Source organism: Cheilinus undulatus, linkage group 17 (assembly GCF_018320785.1).
Source record: "Cheilinus undulatus linkage group 17, ASM1832078v1, whole genome shotgun sequence".
Taxonomy (NCBI): Eukaryota; Metazoa; Chordata; class Actinopteri; order Labriformes; family Labridae; genus Cheilinus; species Cheilinus undulatus.
Genome location: NC_054881.1, coordinates 40713745 through 40731380, shown reverse-complemented (window position 1 = coordinate 40731380; position 17636 = coordinate 40713745). Strand labels below are relative to the sequence as shown.

The window sequence follows — 17636 nt, the reverse complement described above, 5'->3', positions numbered from 1 at the left end:
AAATATCCGAGAGAAGGAATCCGGGCTCTGCAGTCGGGAGATTATCCTGCCAATGCTGGCTGAAGGGACTTAACCTCACAGCTCAATGGGGCCAGTATTGATTGATTGGTAAGCTAGGAAGTTTCTGATTGAGGTACGGACTTCTACAGTTTATTTTCTTTCTTTGCAGCATACAGACTCAACTATATTTAGAATTTTTCAGCAAATCCTGTCAATTTGTTCCTGTTGTGTGCTTGCCTCTGTAGCCTGTATGGTGCATTATATAGACGTGATTATTAAAGGCTTTTCTTGCCTCATCCTGGTACCTTTATGTTTGCTCCACCTTCCCATGAAGGACAAGGGATTTAAAGGAACGGCAGCCGTGTCTCACATAATTACATTTACTTATGAGTAATTTCAGCAAAGACATTTTGAAGGAAACTAAGTGGGTTACTTTTTTAACAGTTGGGGACATAGTGGAAAAAGTTATTTTTGCAAACTTGGGATGTGCATTCAAGTGAAATTACTGTTTGAAATTCAGTGACAATAAATGCAATAAAACTTGAATAATTCCCAGTGACTCATGTCCTAGGGATGGACCAAGATGTACATCTAAGTTTGCTAGCTTGATGCTAACGAGGCCCATACACAGAAATAGCTCCTATTAAATAGCTCCTGCCCCTGAAAGAGCCCATTTGAAGCAAACACTAAATACTTGTGCTCCACAGCAGGGGTTCTCAATGTTGGGGTCGGGACCCCATTTGGGGTCGGGAACGCTGAGACCCCAGATGCCTTAAAAAAACTAAGAACATTTTTTTAAATTACACTGATGCCACTTACACCAATTTTGCCAAATTTTAACTAGTTTTTATCACTTTTCCCCACCAATGTTATCAATTTCAACCCATTATTGCAACTGAAAACCCATTTTTTGACCATTTTAAACCTTTTCCACCACTTTTTTTTCTGCCTGTTTTTGCCACTTCTATACCCCAATCTTACAACTCTCTGCCTATTGTTGGCTCTGTTGACACATTATTGCCACTATTAACCCCTTTTACTACTTTTTAAGCCACATTTCACAATTTGATATGCCCATTTTTTCCAGTTTCTGACTTTTTCTGCATCAGCTAAGCCTTTTTTTGCCAGTTTATATCAATTGTCATCCCATTTCAGCAAATCTCGTCCTATTTTTGCCACTTGAACCCATTTTTTGCCATTTTTTAAATTTTTTGCCACTTCTATCTAATTTTTGCTATTTCTAACCCATTTCTGCTACTTTTTAAATCCAATTTCCCCACCTTTCCCACCATTTTTGCATTTTTAATGTTTTTTAATTCTTTTTAAACAAAAGGATTTACATTTTTAAGAGGGCTACTTAGTACACAAATGAATTAAAATGTGTTTCTTTGATAAAAGTGGATATTATTCAGTTTAAATATAAAATGCCACAGTTTAACTTTACAATGGACCATGATTTTGCTGGCTCCCAGTTTGGCTGTGCCCCAGGAAGCTCTCCCATTTCCCCCCTAATTCTTGAACATGCATGACTGTGTTCAGCCACCTTCAGGTACAGTGGGGGTCCCCGGTCTCTGGCACCTTTATTTTGGGGGTCGCAGGCTGAAAAGGTTGAGAACCCCTGCTCTACAGTAAGGATGAGCGCTCAGCAAAGTTAAAACAAGTCAACTTTGCTGACAGATGGGCAGCAAAAAGCCAACACTTCACAAGAGTTGTCAAGTGGGAACCCTCCTCCGTCACAGTGATCCCCAGCATCCCAAAGCCACCCCTCTCCGTGCTAGCTCTCACCGCCCACCATCCCAACATAAAGCCATTCTCTTTCCGACCCTACAACAAGGTCAAACAGCACTGCCACCTTCCACAGGCCCAGGCTCAAAACGAGGATGGGGTGGCACGCTCTATCTCCCTCTTCTACCTAATACTCTGATTGTTTTGTTGGCTAACTACCAGGGTCTGTCTGTGTCTACCTGCCTGAGTGAGTGACTGTACTTTCAGAGCCGTACAGAGTTGCATCAGTGGAGGAACAGTGACATCTAATGGTGATTCATGAAGTGTGGAGAACACTGTTCAGACCAATCAGCGTTAATTGAGGAGAACGAGGTGGTAGCTATGGGCGGGGTTTAGTTGTACTCAAAGCTGTGTGGTGCGGTGCTCAGGTACAGCTCTCGTTTAGCATCAATTTGACCAGATTTGGACCACCTTTCATGAAATAAAGAATACAATCAACTCTAAAGGCTTTTCATGATGGTAAAGGTGTTTTAGCTCTTCTGCTGACCTGCTTTGGTATGAGCTTGTGAGAGCCACAGGGGAAAGGGTTGGTTGTTGTGTGAGTAGATGAATAAAATGGCCGCTAGAGGAGCGATTAGCTCAGACTCAGCCACAGCAGCAGTTTTATCAGAACTGGACAACATTTATTTATAAAAACAAGGGCAGAGAGCCACACTGAAAGCTTTTCATGACAGGAAAGATGTGTCTTCTTAATAAAGTGTATGTCTCTGAGGGCACTGATAAATTATTGCAGCTGGGAAGCAGCAGCAGAAAGCAGTGTGTCAGGTTATGTCAGCTGGCACAAGTCAACTTAAACAACGATGAGTGTCATGTTGTGGATGCATGAGGGTTTGGTGGGCCCCGGAGAAATTGCAGGTTTCAGTCTGCAGCATACCAAAGTTTGGGAAAGGCTATTCTGTGTCTAAAAGTTCACTGACAAAAAAAAAAATCACATACTGTGAACTCATACATGTGGGTTTGTGATAAAATGTAAGTGTCCCTATTTGGAGGATTAAAAATCACTCTAATGTATTAACTATTAAAGCACACACACACACACAAAAGATTAGCCAAACTGCAAATAGAAACAGACTCACATCCTGCTATAAGTTCCTACATTATCATTCATCTTATACCAAATCATAAAATCATCTTCCTGTCTCCACAACACTAGACGTAAAAAAAGAGAAGTCCTGCCCTTAATGTGGCCTCCACCTCTGAAAACTCCCAGATGAATCACCTAGCTGTCATTCTCCAGAAGAAATGCTGCTGGGAGCCGAATCTAGGGGAAAGAAGGGTTTCAGAGAAAATCCCAGGAGAGCAGTCGTTTGTCTGTTGTTTGGTTCAGACAAAGTGTTGCTTACTTGTTTTTTAGTTTTCACTAAAAGGAGATGACACATTCTGCTGAAACCAACAAAAACAATGACAGCTAAACGGTAACGTTTAAGCCAGAGAGCTTTATTTAAGGACCTGCAGATTTCAGTGAGCAAACCTTTTAGATCAGAGACGGGCAACTTTGGTTACAAAGAGGGACAGATTAATTTTACTGTCAATGCCAAAGGGCCAAAGAGTTACAGATTGTTGGATATTCTCAGTTTAACCCATGTGATTACGAATAATTCAATGAAAGGAAGAACATACTGCTTTACTGATAATTTGTTAGAACAACATTTATGTTTTAAACTCAAGTGTAAAAGAAACAGTTTATTTGATGAGATAATTACCTCCGCCAAGGAGGTTATGTGATCGGCAGGGTTTGTTAGTGAGTTAGTTAGTTTATTAGCAACATATCTCAAAAAGTTGTGGACGGATTTTAATAAAATTTTCAGGAAATGTCAGAAATGGCATAAGGAGGAACTGATTATATTTTGGGGCTGATCAGGGTCGCCGTCTGGATCCAGGAATTTTTTAAAGGATTCTTTGCTATTGGGAGATCGGGCTAATGGTGGAGGTCTGCACTCTCCAAACGCTGTTTTTTCTAGTTACAGAATTAAATCATTTTAACGCTGTTTTTTCAATGCAGTGAACATGACACAAACCTGGTATTTTGCTGCATCATTTTTTATAAGAGCATTTAGTGATGCATATATTTTTTTTTAAAGAAACAGTTACAGCCGATTAAATCTATTAAAATGGGAAAAAGAACTAAATGATAAATAAATAAAATATCAAATATTAAAGAAAAATAAAATAAATTTAGATAGAATAAAAAATGAAATAAAACATTAGAATAAAGAAATTAAGAACTGAAAAATTTATTTTAATGAATGAAAAATTAAAATTGAAAAAGTTGAAAAGAAATTGAGATAAATACAAATCTGATTAACAAAAATAAATAATAAAATACAAATGTAAAATGCAGAAATTAAACAAAAAATAAAAAAAATTATTACACAAATTTCAAATTTTGATATAATTAAAAAACTAAAGAATAAATTATATTGATACAAATAAATTTTTTTTAAATAATTACAAAATAATGAAAAGAGCAAAATAAAAAAAAACAAGAAAATGAAATAAAAACACTAAAAGAAATTTAGAAGTTAAAAAAATGCACTTTTATTTTTAAACTAAATCAAAAAGATAAAATAAAGTTTATTAAAAACAAATTAAAAAATCCAATTTAAAGGAAAAAACGAATAAAATAATATATATAAATTTGGATTAATTTTTTTATTTATTTATTTAAAAGCAACTGAAAAATAGTTTCAATCCCGTGAAAAAACTTAGAATAATATCTAACAGTAGTAAAGGTCACATGACAAATATTCCTGTTGTCATGCTTTCATGGCAGATTTTTAATGTGTACTGGATTTAGAAATTAACTTCAGGGCCACATTTAATGATGTGGAGGCCCGCATGTGGGCCCTAAAACCCTGTTATGGATTGTAAAATATTTTACAGCAACAATATTTTAAAGCAACGTTAAAGTTCTTGTTGCAGTTACTATGATTTTAAAATGTGATTTAATGAGACTGTAACGCGGGGCAGCCAGACTCTCCTCCTGTCCTAAACACTGGAAAGTTTCTGACTGATGTTAAAATTCAGGACTACATCTATATTGTGAAGTGCAAAAACGTCCAATATTAATATCATATCTATGAATACTGGAGCGTCTGATTTGCTTTTTCAGCATTGGCTTTAAAATTCAGATCGAATCTGAGCACAAAAACATTTTTTTTCCGTGGCTGTTACCGCTCTCCTACTCGGTTTCTTCTCTCTGCTGCTTTTACTTTGTCGCTCCTTCAAATAGAGATGCACTTCCCTTCTTCTCTTCTCTGTTAAACTCTATTTTTTCCTGTGAATTCATTTTATATTCTATTCAGTCAGGTCTTTTCACTCCCTGTTATGATAATGGCAGAGGACTGTCAATGTTTAATGAACAGCTGGAGGCTGGATACAGGTTCAGAAATATCTTTGTGACCGTGAACATGAGAAGTTCATCTATAATTTGCTCACACACCGCTGTGTGTTCAGAGGAGCTCGGCTAAATGTGTGCACACTGGGGTTCAGATTTATTTTGGACAAGTTTCTGCTCATTTGCTCTCTCTATGTATAGTGCGGATTTTGGTTTCCCTGAATAAACCGCACAGAAACACCTCCGGTTCTGGTTCATTTGACTGTGGAAGGCAAAGCAAAGCTGTAAGTCTCCGCCTGGGCAATCTTTCCTGCTCACCTCCTCCCTGACGCTCCTCTCCTCTCACCCTTCCTCCCTGCTGTGAGTTTGCACCACTTCTCCTCATCCCCATTTAGGTGTGAAATGTATTTATATTCAAAGCGCAGAGAAAACGGGGAAATGTGGGGAGAGAGCGGAGGAAGTGACACAAGCAATCTAGTGGAAAAGGCTCCTCTTTCTGATGTCTGTAGAGCACCATATTCCCTCGGATAAAAACCAGGACAATGAGAAGCTGTCAGTAGCTATGGGCCAGTGTTGAGAGCGTGTGGAGAGTATTTGAATTGGACCGCCATGCTCCTTCTGGACCACATGAGAAAGAGAATCAAAGGCGGTCAAAGGAAACGTGAGACCAAGCTGAGAAGTCGCACTCTGGAGACTGAAGCACATTATAGAGGGCAGGAGGAGTGTGAATGAGGCCTCCATGCACCACAGCCCAAAGCTCTTCACACTGAATGACTGACAGCAAAGACACCACACCTTGTTCCTCCTAACTCCCTCTGACATCAAGAGAATTTAAAACCATTCTTCTCACCTATTGGCTGGGAGCCACCACATCATAAAGACTTCATAAAGCATCATTACTTCTCTAGATCATCACACTCCCATAGTCCAGATCTTCTTAAGGCACCTAAAGCCTCTAGAGCACTGATCATCAAATGATGGCCCGGGGGCCACATCAGGCCCCCCAAAGCTTCCCGTCCGGCCTCTGAAAGATTGTTAAATTCAGAAAAGGAGGAACAGAAGATGTAGTGGTTTTAAGAGTATCCTTAAATGTCTGCAGCTGTTAAATCAATCCAACAAACAATTAATATTGAAATAGTTTTAGAATGACTGAACATTTGATCTGTTTTTACTGAAATTTACGGTCATAATTAGCAGATATTTAAAAAAGGGTTAAGGTTGGCAAAAGTGTTACAAAATAATGGGTGATAAATGGAAAAATGGATTGTGGAGTGGCACAAAGGGACAAAAATTGGTGAAAAAGTGGTGAAAAAAGGGAAAAATGGGTGAAATTATCAAAAATGGGTTAAAAGTGTCAAAATAGAAGAAAAGTGGAACCAAGAGGATAAAACATGCTGGAAAAGTGATTTAAAAGGGGTCAAGAATGGGAAAAAATGGTTTAAAAGAGGCAAAAACAGCACAAATAGCCTGGTAAAGTTGCAAAAAGGGGTTAAAGAGTGGCAAAATGGGTCAAAAGAAGCAAACATTGATTTAAATGTTGAAAAAAATGTAATGAAAAGGGGCTAAAAAGTGGCAAAAATGGATAAAAGTGGGTAAAACACGCAGGAAAAGGCGTTAAGAGTGGTTCAAATCCTGCAAAAAATTGGTCAATAAGGGAAAAAGTAGCAAAAAATATTATAAATGGGTTAAAAGTGGCAAAAATAGTGCAACGAATAATGACCAGGGGTTAAAAAGTGGAGAGTAGAAGAAAAGTGGCAAAAATGGATAAAAGAGTGGCTCAAAGAGGATAAAACATGCTGAAAAAAGTGGTTTAAAATGGGCTAAAGAATTGAAAAAAAAAAAAAGGTAAAGAGGCAAAAAGTATCAAAAAAGTTGCAAAAACAGAAGAAATAGCCTGGCAAAGTTGCAAAAAGGAGTTTAAGAGTGGCAAAATGGTTGAAAAGTGCCAAACATTGATTTAAAAGTTGCAACAATTATTGAAAAAATATAATGAAAAGGGGTTAAAAAGTGACAAAAAATAGATAAAAGACTGGGTAAAACATGTGGTTTAAGAGGGGTTAAAATCCTGCCAAAATTGATAAAAGAGGAAAAAGGTGCAAAAGTGTCAAAAAGGGGTAAAAGTGTCAAAAATGGGGGATAGATAGGGACAGATCTCCCTGGTAATGACTAAAAATGTCCTGCATTTTGAAAGAAATGCTAATACTACTACAATAATATTTCAATCAGAACAAAATATTTATTTATTTTTCATGTATTTGAAACTCCGGCCCCCATGATCTCTGTCGAGAATAAATCTGGCCCTTGTGCAGACGTACTTGATGACCCCTGCTCTAGAGTAATAAGCAGGGAGAGCCAACAATAGCCAGCCCCGTCTCCTTCGGAATTATTGACTAGTCATGGTCATAAGCGGGAGACCTCCTCTCTATTTTATGATTTGATCAAGGCTATACTTAGGGCTAGCCCAGGCTTGGCTTAAACCAGCGTCTAGTTGTGCTAGAATCTGATAAACCCAAGTCCTGTCTCCTACCCTTCCTCTCTCTCTAACCCCAAAATCCTAAACACTCCGACTGTGCAGCGGTCTGCAGCAGTACTCACCCATGGCGAAAGCAAATTAGTCATGGAATAATACTGAAATACAGTGCATTCAGAAAGTATTCAAAACCCCTTCACTTTTTAGTTTTTCCATGTTCTAGCCTGATGCTACAGTTGAAAAGACCCTTTGCAAAAATGCTTAAAATGTAGCTCAGATTCCTCTCATTTCTCTGGATCTTTGCTAAGATCTTTCTACACTTTGACTGGAGTCCACCTGTGGTAAATTAAACTGATTTGACATGATTTGGAAAGATACACACACCTCTCTATAGAAGGCCTTGCAGCTGACAATGATATCAGAGCAAAACAAGCCATGAGGTCTGAGGAGCTGCCTGCAGAGCTCAGAGACAGGATTGTGGACAGACACAGATCTGGGGAAGGCTACGAAAAATTATGCTGCTCTGAAAGTTCCCAAGAGTTCTGTCAAATAAAGGCACGAAAATCTAAAAAAAAAAAAAGAAAAAAAAAGGAATCTAGCCCCTCTTAACTCCCCTTATAATAAAGAATATAATAAACAGAGGAATATGCTTTTTTTGTGTAAAATGATCAAAACCATTATCTGCTTTTTAACCCATCTTATTTGGCTCTTTGGTTAGGCCGGGTTGAGTACCACTGCCCTATGTGGTCTGTCATATTTGACTAACTTTTAGGGGCTGTTGGAGCCAAAATGCCATAGCAGAATTTTTGGCCCAGCCTCGGCTTGGTAATAGGTTTGTAAGGGGATAGGTTTTTCAATACAAAAAAAAATAAGAAACAGGAAATTAATTGCAATAATTAAGATCTTGATAATGATAAACTGATCACCCATCCCTGTTTTGCCTAAAATCATGCTGTGTCTACGTCTCCCTCTCTGTCTCCCTCCTGGGCCGTCCCACCGAGGAAGATGGCTGTCTATCACTGAGTCCTGCTCTGCTTCAGACCTCTGCCTGGTAAAAGGAAGATTTTCATAGTGTCAGCTCCAAATGCTCAACCATGGTACGTGCAGTATGCTGGGTGTAAGATTGAAAACAGTTTAGAGTGGACCTCCTCATGAAGAGGGATCACTTTTTGTGTGATTAGCTTAAAATTAATGAGTGGCTGATTGATGGATGTGTATTTTTAGAGGTGAATTCCCTCATCTCAGGTGCACAAAAAACATTTTTCATGTTCTTTCTTCACATGCCTATGAGGCTGCTTAACAATGCAAGACATGCAGCGCTGCTCCATCATAGGGGACAAACGTGTCTGGCAGTCATCCTTCTACAGCACCGAGCCAAAGGAGCCATGTCTCCAGGTCTCTTTTAACACTATTATTACTTTTTAAAATCTTTTAAAGCCACTGTGATGAATTTTTAATGCAGATGAATATTTCACTGCACACCAGAGTGAGGCAGAGAGAGAGGAAGAGGTACGAGTCATTGAGGGATACACGGCGGGAGAGAGAGGAAAAAAAATTTGGAGATATTGATATGCATGAAGAGTCATCCAAAATTTCCCTCCCCTGTGCCCGGACTCTCTTATGCTCCACCAACTCACTCTCTGGTCTATCGCAATCGAAGGACAGCGTGCGAGTTTCCAGCCCTGTCATGCGTTGTCGTGTCAGCGGAGATGTGCGTCAGGAAGCGCTGATTCATGATGGGTGTGTGGTGATGAGTTGTTACTGTAGGCGCTGTCACAAAATGTTCGTCTCAAAGCCCTCCTAATGGATCCGTCTGCAGCCTTTGTCCTACGAGTCTCTGTGGAGGAATCCTCCGCCCTACCACCACCGTCACCGCCACCACTACGCCTGGCATGCATATGCATATCACAGATGTGAAGAGGCATTCATTGACAAACAGGACGCTCAAAAGAGGCAGCACAGGCTGTAAATGAGAGAGAAAACAATACGAGTGTGAAACGAGGCCGCAGTACAGATTTCAAACGAGCATGACTGGCATCCCCGGCAGGAAAGAGAGAAAGAGCAAGACTGCTTCCTCAGCAACCTTTTTTTCTCAATTATCTGCTGCTCAGTGAAGGCGATGACGGATTGTGTTTGGGAAAAAAGAAACTCTTAGTGGACTCATAGTTTAGCTGAAAAACGTACGGTCCAGAGAGTCATTAATCCATCTCCCATCGAGCTCCTCTAGTGAAGTGAAATGCGTGATCGAGCAATAGACAAAGCTGAAGCAGAGATAAAGCAGCTGAGTGCAGATCTGATTAGGCTGCTGTCTCCGCGCACTCCACGGGGATTAAGCTCAACACTTCCTTGTTAGACCGCCATACTTTCATCCATACATCCCGTGTGTCATTAGCAAAAGGAATCACAACCCTGCTCAGTAATTAACAGCCCTACAAATCCACGCATCAACATGCAGTTTATGTTCCACTGCTGTACAATAAATAACACATACATCATGCATTATTCTCCATAGAAGACCCTTAGAAATTAGACCTCATTTGTGCATCTTGGATACGTACAAAATGTTCAAAATGTTCTACAGCCACTAGAAACCATGTTAACATGGTTAAAGAATCATTAGCATTTCATATAGCAGCCCTGAAACTGAGAACAGCACTGCAAACAGACAAAACACCCATATATCAGGCTAGCTGTGAACAGTGCCTTTAAAAAGCACTCACCACCTTAAATGTTTTAGCCTTTTATAACTTCCGCCAAGTAGGTTATGTGATCGGGTGGGTTTGTTAGTTAGTTAGTAAGTTAGTTAGTTAGTTTGTTAGCAACATAACTCAAAAAGTCATGGACAGATTTTCATGAAATGTTTTAGGAAATGTCAGAAATGGCATAAGGAAGTACTGGTTAGATTTTGGGGGTGATCGGGATCACCGTCTGGATCCAGGAATTTTTTAAAGGATTCTTTACTTTTGGGATATAGGGCTAATGGCGGAGCGCTGCGCTGTTACCACTTTACACCAGGAGATGGCGGGCATGAGCAACTTCAATCCCAGCAGCATTTGTGGGTGTGTTTCTTTTCAAAGTTTTGGAGTGTATTGAGTTTGAAAGACGCACACCCGGTCGAGGAGATGAGTCAGAGCGTAACAGAGAGAAAGACAGCGAATTGTAGTGAGAATACTCACAATGCTAGGAGGAATAGAGGAATATTCACCCTCTGCCATGACTTTCAGTTGTCCAGTTAGACCATGGGTGAGACTATCAGTGCATCTGTTGGCACCGGCAGGCAATGCTTCCACCATGATAGTCCACCCATAGCGAAGCCAATGCTTGCCTCACCATGTTTCCACCCCACTGGGGAGGGAGTAATTGGCGAATGTCATGGTGGGGGGCACATGGGGACGGATCCAGGAATTTTTTAAAGGCTTCTTCCCTATTGGGAGATAGGGCTAATGGCAGAGGTCTGCACTCTCCAAGAGCTTTTCTGAGTGATTATCTAAATTGACAAATTTATATAATTCATATAATTTGGCTTTTTTTTTCTTCTTCTTCTTCTTCTTTTTTTTTTTTTTTTTTACTAAAAAAGGCCTCTTTAATGTCAAAGTGGAAACATATTTCTACAAAGTAATGTCAATCAGAAAGACTGGGCCTCTCCAGAACATTCACCTTGTTGAAAATAAATCTTCTCCTAAGCCGTAGTTCTCCTTCTGACTAAATAAGATTGTACTCCTGCCACATTCATTTTACCCTCTACCTTTACAAGCCTCCCAGGGCTGGCTGCTGAGAAGCATCCCCACAGCATGATGCTGCAACCACCACCATCCTTCACAGACTAGGTTAAAAAAAATCAATTCTCCGATTCAAATCAATTCTTATTTCATTGATATTGATACCTATAATCTGGAGATTGATCTTCATATATAAGGGGTGTCCAAACTATGGCCCGGGGGCCAAATGCGGCCCGCGGTCCATTTTTGATTGGCCCACAGCAAATTTTTAATACATGGCTCACATTAGAACATTATCTTTTGCTTGACTTTATTGTAATTCTTAGTTTCAGCACAAGGTAGTGCTACCATGCTAATTCTGTAAACAAACATTTTGACAAGAAGAATTTATTGATGTTTTTATTAATTTGTGACAACACTAAGACAACACTGTAAATGGTAAACATATTGACAACCAAATAATTATAATAACAGTGCCCTAATTAATTACCCCACTGAAGAGAAATACCAACAGTGGTTCCAGGTGAGTCGCCAGTAGCCAGGGCAAACCAGGTACCCCTGAAATCTGATTGGCCTCCTCTTGACCCTTAAATTGATTGGCTTTTGCCTTGTCAACTACTAACTAGCCATGTGAACACACTCAATCACTAAGAATATCTTAATCATCATTAGACTGGTTTATAACGTCAATATCCTCAAGGTGCAGCATATGAAAGTGGCCCCACCATTCTTGTATATATCAATATGTGGCCCTCAGTAGAAAAAGTTTGGACACCCCTGTCATATATAGGCCTGCTATGTATCCCGGTGGCTCCTCGTGCAACCAGTCTTGGACTAATGTGACAATGCAGCTTGGGACTTGACTTGCACACACCCCTTAAAACCTTTTGGACTCATATTTGAGGTTCAAATCTTACACCCAGTAATTTCTTTCAGATATCTGGGCACCTTATACGACCTTTGTACTATTTCCAACTTTTTTTCTCTAATAGCTCCTTAATTTTGAAGCAAAATAGGTTTCGTAACTAAAACAATCCTCCATGAACTGATATTGAATCAAATTGGATCGAATTGGGTCTGTGTATGGGAATCAAATCTATTCAGGCAATCAATGGCAATACCCAGTCTTACTTCATTGTGGGGATGGTGTGTCTGGTGTTTGCCAAACATAGCATCTTTTTTGATGGCCAAAAAGCTACATTTTGGTCCTATCAGACCAAAGAACTTTCTTCCACATGACCGTAGATTTTCCCACATGTCTTTGAGTGAACTCTAGTCCAGATTGCATCTGAGTTTTCCTCAACAGTGTCTTTCTCTTTGCCACTGTCCTATAAAGCTTTGACTGGTGAAGAACCCGGCCAACAGTTGTCTGCAGAGTCTCTCCCATCTCAGCTGCTGAAGCTTGGAACTCCTTCAGAGTAGTCATAGGTGTCTTGGTGTCCTCTCTCACTAGTCTCCTTTTTGCACGCTCACTCAGTTTGTGAGGACAGCCTAATCTAGGCAGATTTACACATGCGCCATATTGCTTCCATTTCTTGTTGATGGATTTAACTGAAATCTGGTGTTCAGTGCCTTGGTATACTTTTCAATAACATTTTCCCTGAGTAGCCTGGAGTGTTCTTTTGTCTTCATGGTGTAATGGTAGCCAGGAATACTGATTAACCAGTGACTGGACCTTCCAGACCCAGTTGTCTCTAAACCACATTCACTTCACTGATGTGGTCCCCATTTCATTGTTTCATCTTATACAACCTGACTCGAATATATAGTAAAATATCAAATGGATGCATATCAAAATAAATAGTGAAATATCCCTTTAAGTGACATAAACTGCTGCCATCTATATTAAATACATATTTAATCAAATCACACTTTTAAGTGGCTTCAGGCACCTTACATGGAAATTCTGAACTTGTTTCTAGAAAGGCTCTTGCCCAGGCCTTTCAGCCAGATTGATAGCAGAGTGGTTTGCTGAGCTGTGCTTTTCTTTGAGGGCTAAGACTTCTTCAAGAGGCTTTTTTAATTGATGGAATCTGTCCTGTCAGATATCATGGTCTCTCCATCACTCACTCCTTTTCAGGCTTCAATTTATATATATATTTTTCCTCCTCAAACACCTTTTTTTCTGCATTGCTGCCAAATTCTCTTTTCAGACACATCTCAACTTGAAGCGTAAAGAAAAGAAATTCTCCTCTCCTTTCAGAGTGGGAAAATCCTCTTGTCACACATGAAAGAAGCATGTCGGCTTGACAGGTCGATTGAGTGATTAGTGCTTGACCGAGCGTGAAGACGCGGACTGAGCAGCGTAACGTGAAGTGTTTTATTACAGAGCTGCCACTTAAGGAGAAAAAAACATGATGATACGGTAAAACATGCCAAAACCACCACTCCATCACTGTCTATGTTTTTTAATTTCAACAAGGAGCGCCTGTGTTTTCCTGAGCTGAACCTCACTAAAATATTTAGACTCTCAAGATGATTATTTTCCCAATGAATCATTTTCTTGATGGGCTTCTGCTCCCTCTCTCTTGTTGTACTTGAAAAGCTCAGATCTCTCCTCACAGATCTTTCTCTCTCTTATCCTCAGCTGTCTTTTGTCTTGTCCTCCCCCTCTGCTTCTCTTCTTCTTTCTTCTTCAGGTTTGCAAACACGGTGTCAATATTTTTACCATGAGTAACTGGATTAGTCTGATTAGATCTTTTATGTGGCTTCAGTAATTCAACTTCAGCTATAATATCATTTGTTTGGTGATGAGGTTCATGTCGAGGCTGTGTTGTAGCTACAGGAAACATCTTATTAGCGCTGCGCGGTGATAAATAATAAATGAGCGAGTAGGTGAGTACGCACAATCAAATCACTGAAAGCAATCAGTGGAAGGAGCACACACGCCACATCTCACAGCTCCAGTCCACAATTAAAATGATTGATGGTGAAAGTTGGCCTCTTAATTGAGTTGTGCTTTCTCAGATTTATGACACTGTTTGACAAACATTAGCACCCAAAGGTGTTTACACAGGAGTTTTAATAAGAAGAGTACTGTCTTAACTCATTATGCACATGTATCATGTATGATACATGACCTCCTGAGACCCAATACATCATCAAAAACATCAATAACCACCTCACACACACGCTGCTACAACCCAGCAATATAAATACAACAATCCAATAATCAACAGCCTGAACAGTGCTGGTTAGGGTTGCCAACATTTTCCTGTAGACCGTTCATTACTTACTTTAGGGTACAATAACAAAAAAGTCTCCCACTTTAAAGTGACTGACCTAATTCAACAGACGTTTGGCCAATTGGTGCTTACAGTCTCACAATTAGTGAAATGTGGATCACCTGAGTGCAGTCAATGTGTCTTAAGTCACTGGTTAACCAGTATTCCTGGCTACCATTACACCATGATGACAAAAGAACACTCCAAACAACTCAGGGAAAAGGTGATTGAAAAGTATAGATCAAGGGAAAGATTCAAGGCCCTGAACATCCCACAGAGTTCAGTTAAATCCATCATAAAGAAATGAAGGCGCATGTGTAAATCTGCCTAGATCAGGCAGTCCTCACAAACTGAGTGAGCATGCAAAAAGGAGACTAGTGAGAGAGGCCACCAAGACATCTATGACTACTCTGAAGGAGCTCCGGTGGCAAAGAGGAAGACACTGTTGAAGAAAAGCCAGATTCAATCTGGACCAGAGTTCACCAAAGGACATGTGGGAGACTCTACGGTCAAGTGGAAGAGAGTTCTTTGGTCTGATGAGACCAAAATGTAAATTTTTAGCCATCAGGCAACACAAAATCCACACTGTGAAGCAAAATGATGGCAGCATCATGCTGTGGGGATGCTTCTCAACAGCCGGCTCTGAGAGGCTTTTGAGGAATCCTGGAGGCCAATCTTCTTCAGTCTGCAAGAGAACTACGGCTCGTGAGAAGATTTATTTTCTAGTAAGACAATGACCTGAAGCGAAACCTACACAGAAATGGTTTAAAGATGACAAAGTGAATGTTCTGGAGTGGCCGAGTCAAAGCCAAGACTTCAGTCCAATAGAGATTTGTGGCTGGACGTGAAAAGGGCTGTTTATGCCTGATCCCTGAAAACCTGATTGAGACCTATCCACACAGACTCAGTGCTGTGATCGCAGGTGCATCTACTTCTGACTTGAAAGAGGGGAATATTTCTGCAGTCACTTATTCCACATTACATATTTTTATTTTATTGACTTTACTTCATAGAAATCTGTTTCCACTTTGATATTAGAGGATTTTTCTATTTTTTTTGTGAAAAAAGCCACATTTTATCTACCATGGGGGTGAATACTTTTTTATAGGCACTGTAATAATGTCTGTTTTCCTCCTCTGCCTCATTTTCCCTATTAAGCCTAATTTTATTCGTTTATTTATATAATTTTGACATTTTCATGTAAGAGACAGGGATTTTCATTTCATAGCAATCCCCACTTCCCATTTTTTTCCTCCTTCAGCCTCCTGTAAAGTGTGAAATCCTGTTTGTTAATTGATTGATTTCAATTCAAATCTCACAGCGGAATAATTATGCAGTAACTCCATGAGGATGTGTGCATGTGTGTATTTGATACTGTTTGTTTGTGTGTAAAAGAGAGATAAGGAGTGTAGAAAACTGGGAACAGAGGAGGGAGGGAGGAAGGTGGGCACACGGTTGCACGACTGAAGTCTGCGTTTTTGTACGCATCATTAAATCAAGAGTCTGCATGCGAGTGTGCGTGTGATAAGTCTATACAAATCCCTCAGAAGTGCTCGCTGATCAAACCTGCAGCGCTGTTTGTGCGATGAGTGGCCACACTCAACGTGCTGCATCCGGCTGTGCTGTCACACCAAGCAGAACGACAAATCCTACACAGCCGTAAAACTGAACTCCCTCCCAAAAGTGATGTGATTGAAAATGACAGCATGATGCACATAACTGTGCACCGAGACACGCACTGCCCTCCCAATGCCCGCATGTAAAACAAGCCATAAATATGTAGATATTCATGCATCCATACCTGTAGATGATGCAGGCGCAGTCCCTGCAGGTCCCACAGTTCTCAATGTCCTGTCCAGTTCTGTATGTATGTCTTCTGTGGAGAAGCACAGAGATGACATATCAGGGGTAAAAGAATGATTTTTATGTGTGAGTGTGCTTGTGGGAGACATATTCAGGTTATGGTTTCCCCCGTTGGACAGAATGTCTGGCGCTCTCTTCCCTGCAAATAAAGCAATCTCCTCTCTGAAATCACCACTGATCATTTTTTAATGAACGATACCCCCTTCCAACGTGCTCCGGTGGTTACGTAAAACATGAGTCACTACATCACTTCAGGCATAAAATAATGCTTATGAGGTAAAAGTCAAGTCTGCATGCATTAGACTTAGCCCTGTCACTAAATTCTTGTACCGGAACACGCAATATATGTCACTTTGTGAGACAGAAGGCCACGTCGAAACGACTGCAATGTGTAGCGTTAGCATTAGCGCTAACAGTGTGATGTGGATTATACTGCTCAGATATCAGTCAGGCCTTTCCATGGATTCATAGACACACATCTATCCATGTCTATCTGTTCCAATTTTGCTGTGATAAGGCGGGAGAAATTACTAAGCAGCTTACAATGTAGGAAGCTGATTAATTAAAGACTTGACGAGAATGGTAAAGGATTTACACTAAGAGGCATCTGAAACCAGCGACATGATGACAGCCTGATGCTGATTCCTATCTGTCCCTGCCTGCTGCATGCATGCATGAGCAAAACAAGCGGCTGCAAAATGGGTGAAACAAAGCTCCAAAAGTGATCCCCGTGGTCTGACATGACATGAATTCTTCAGCATTTTTGAGAGCTGGGACTGAGTTACATGAGTGACATGAGACTCCATAAAAACAACAGACGCTCACCCTGCCTTCTGTCTCTCATGTCAATCTGCTTTCTTCATTTTCTCCCTGCTGTTTTAAGCACTTTTGTTTTTATCACCGCCCTGTTTGCACCAGAATCGACTTTGTGTTCTGTCCACGCAGCTTTGTTGCCAAAGTATTTACAATGGTGGGACTGGCTATAAATAGGGGAGCCGCATGACAGCAGCTCAGGCACAACAGCCATCTATCTTTAATATTCACAGCGCATGATGCAGGGATGTTATTACCGCTGCTGTGGATTTTCCTCTTTTTGAAGAGTAATCAGCCCACCACAAGCAACCTGTGTCCTTCAGAATGAACAACCTTTTAGTGCAAAACTGAAATCACGTTTTTATGTCAAACCTCATTTGTTTTTGTGTGGAAAGATTCTCACTTGAAAAATGTAGTGTTTAGGA

The 17636-nt window shown here is 40.2% G+C and overlaps 1 protein-coding gene across 3 annotated transcripts in view; it reads right to left on the bottom strand.

Annotated features, from left to right (window-relative positions):
* LOC121525159 (mucin-2) overlaps positions 1 to 17636 on the bottom strand; it is a 178988-nt gene that overhangs the window by 21139 nt on the left and 140213 nt on the right. For 2 of the 3 annotated variants that reach the window (XM_041811000.1, XM_041811001.1), the window contains exon 3: positions 16337 to 16411. In XM_041811000.1, the coding sequence (XP_041666934.1) occupies positions 16337 to 16411 (75 nt within the window). The remainder of the gene's footprint in view (positions 1 to 16336; positions 16412 to 17636) is intronic. The other variant, XM_041811002.1, reaches the window with a different exon arrangement.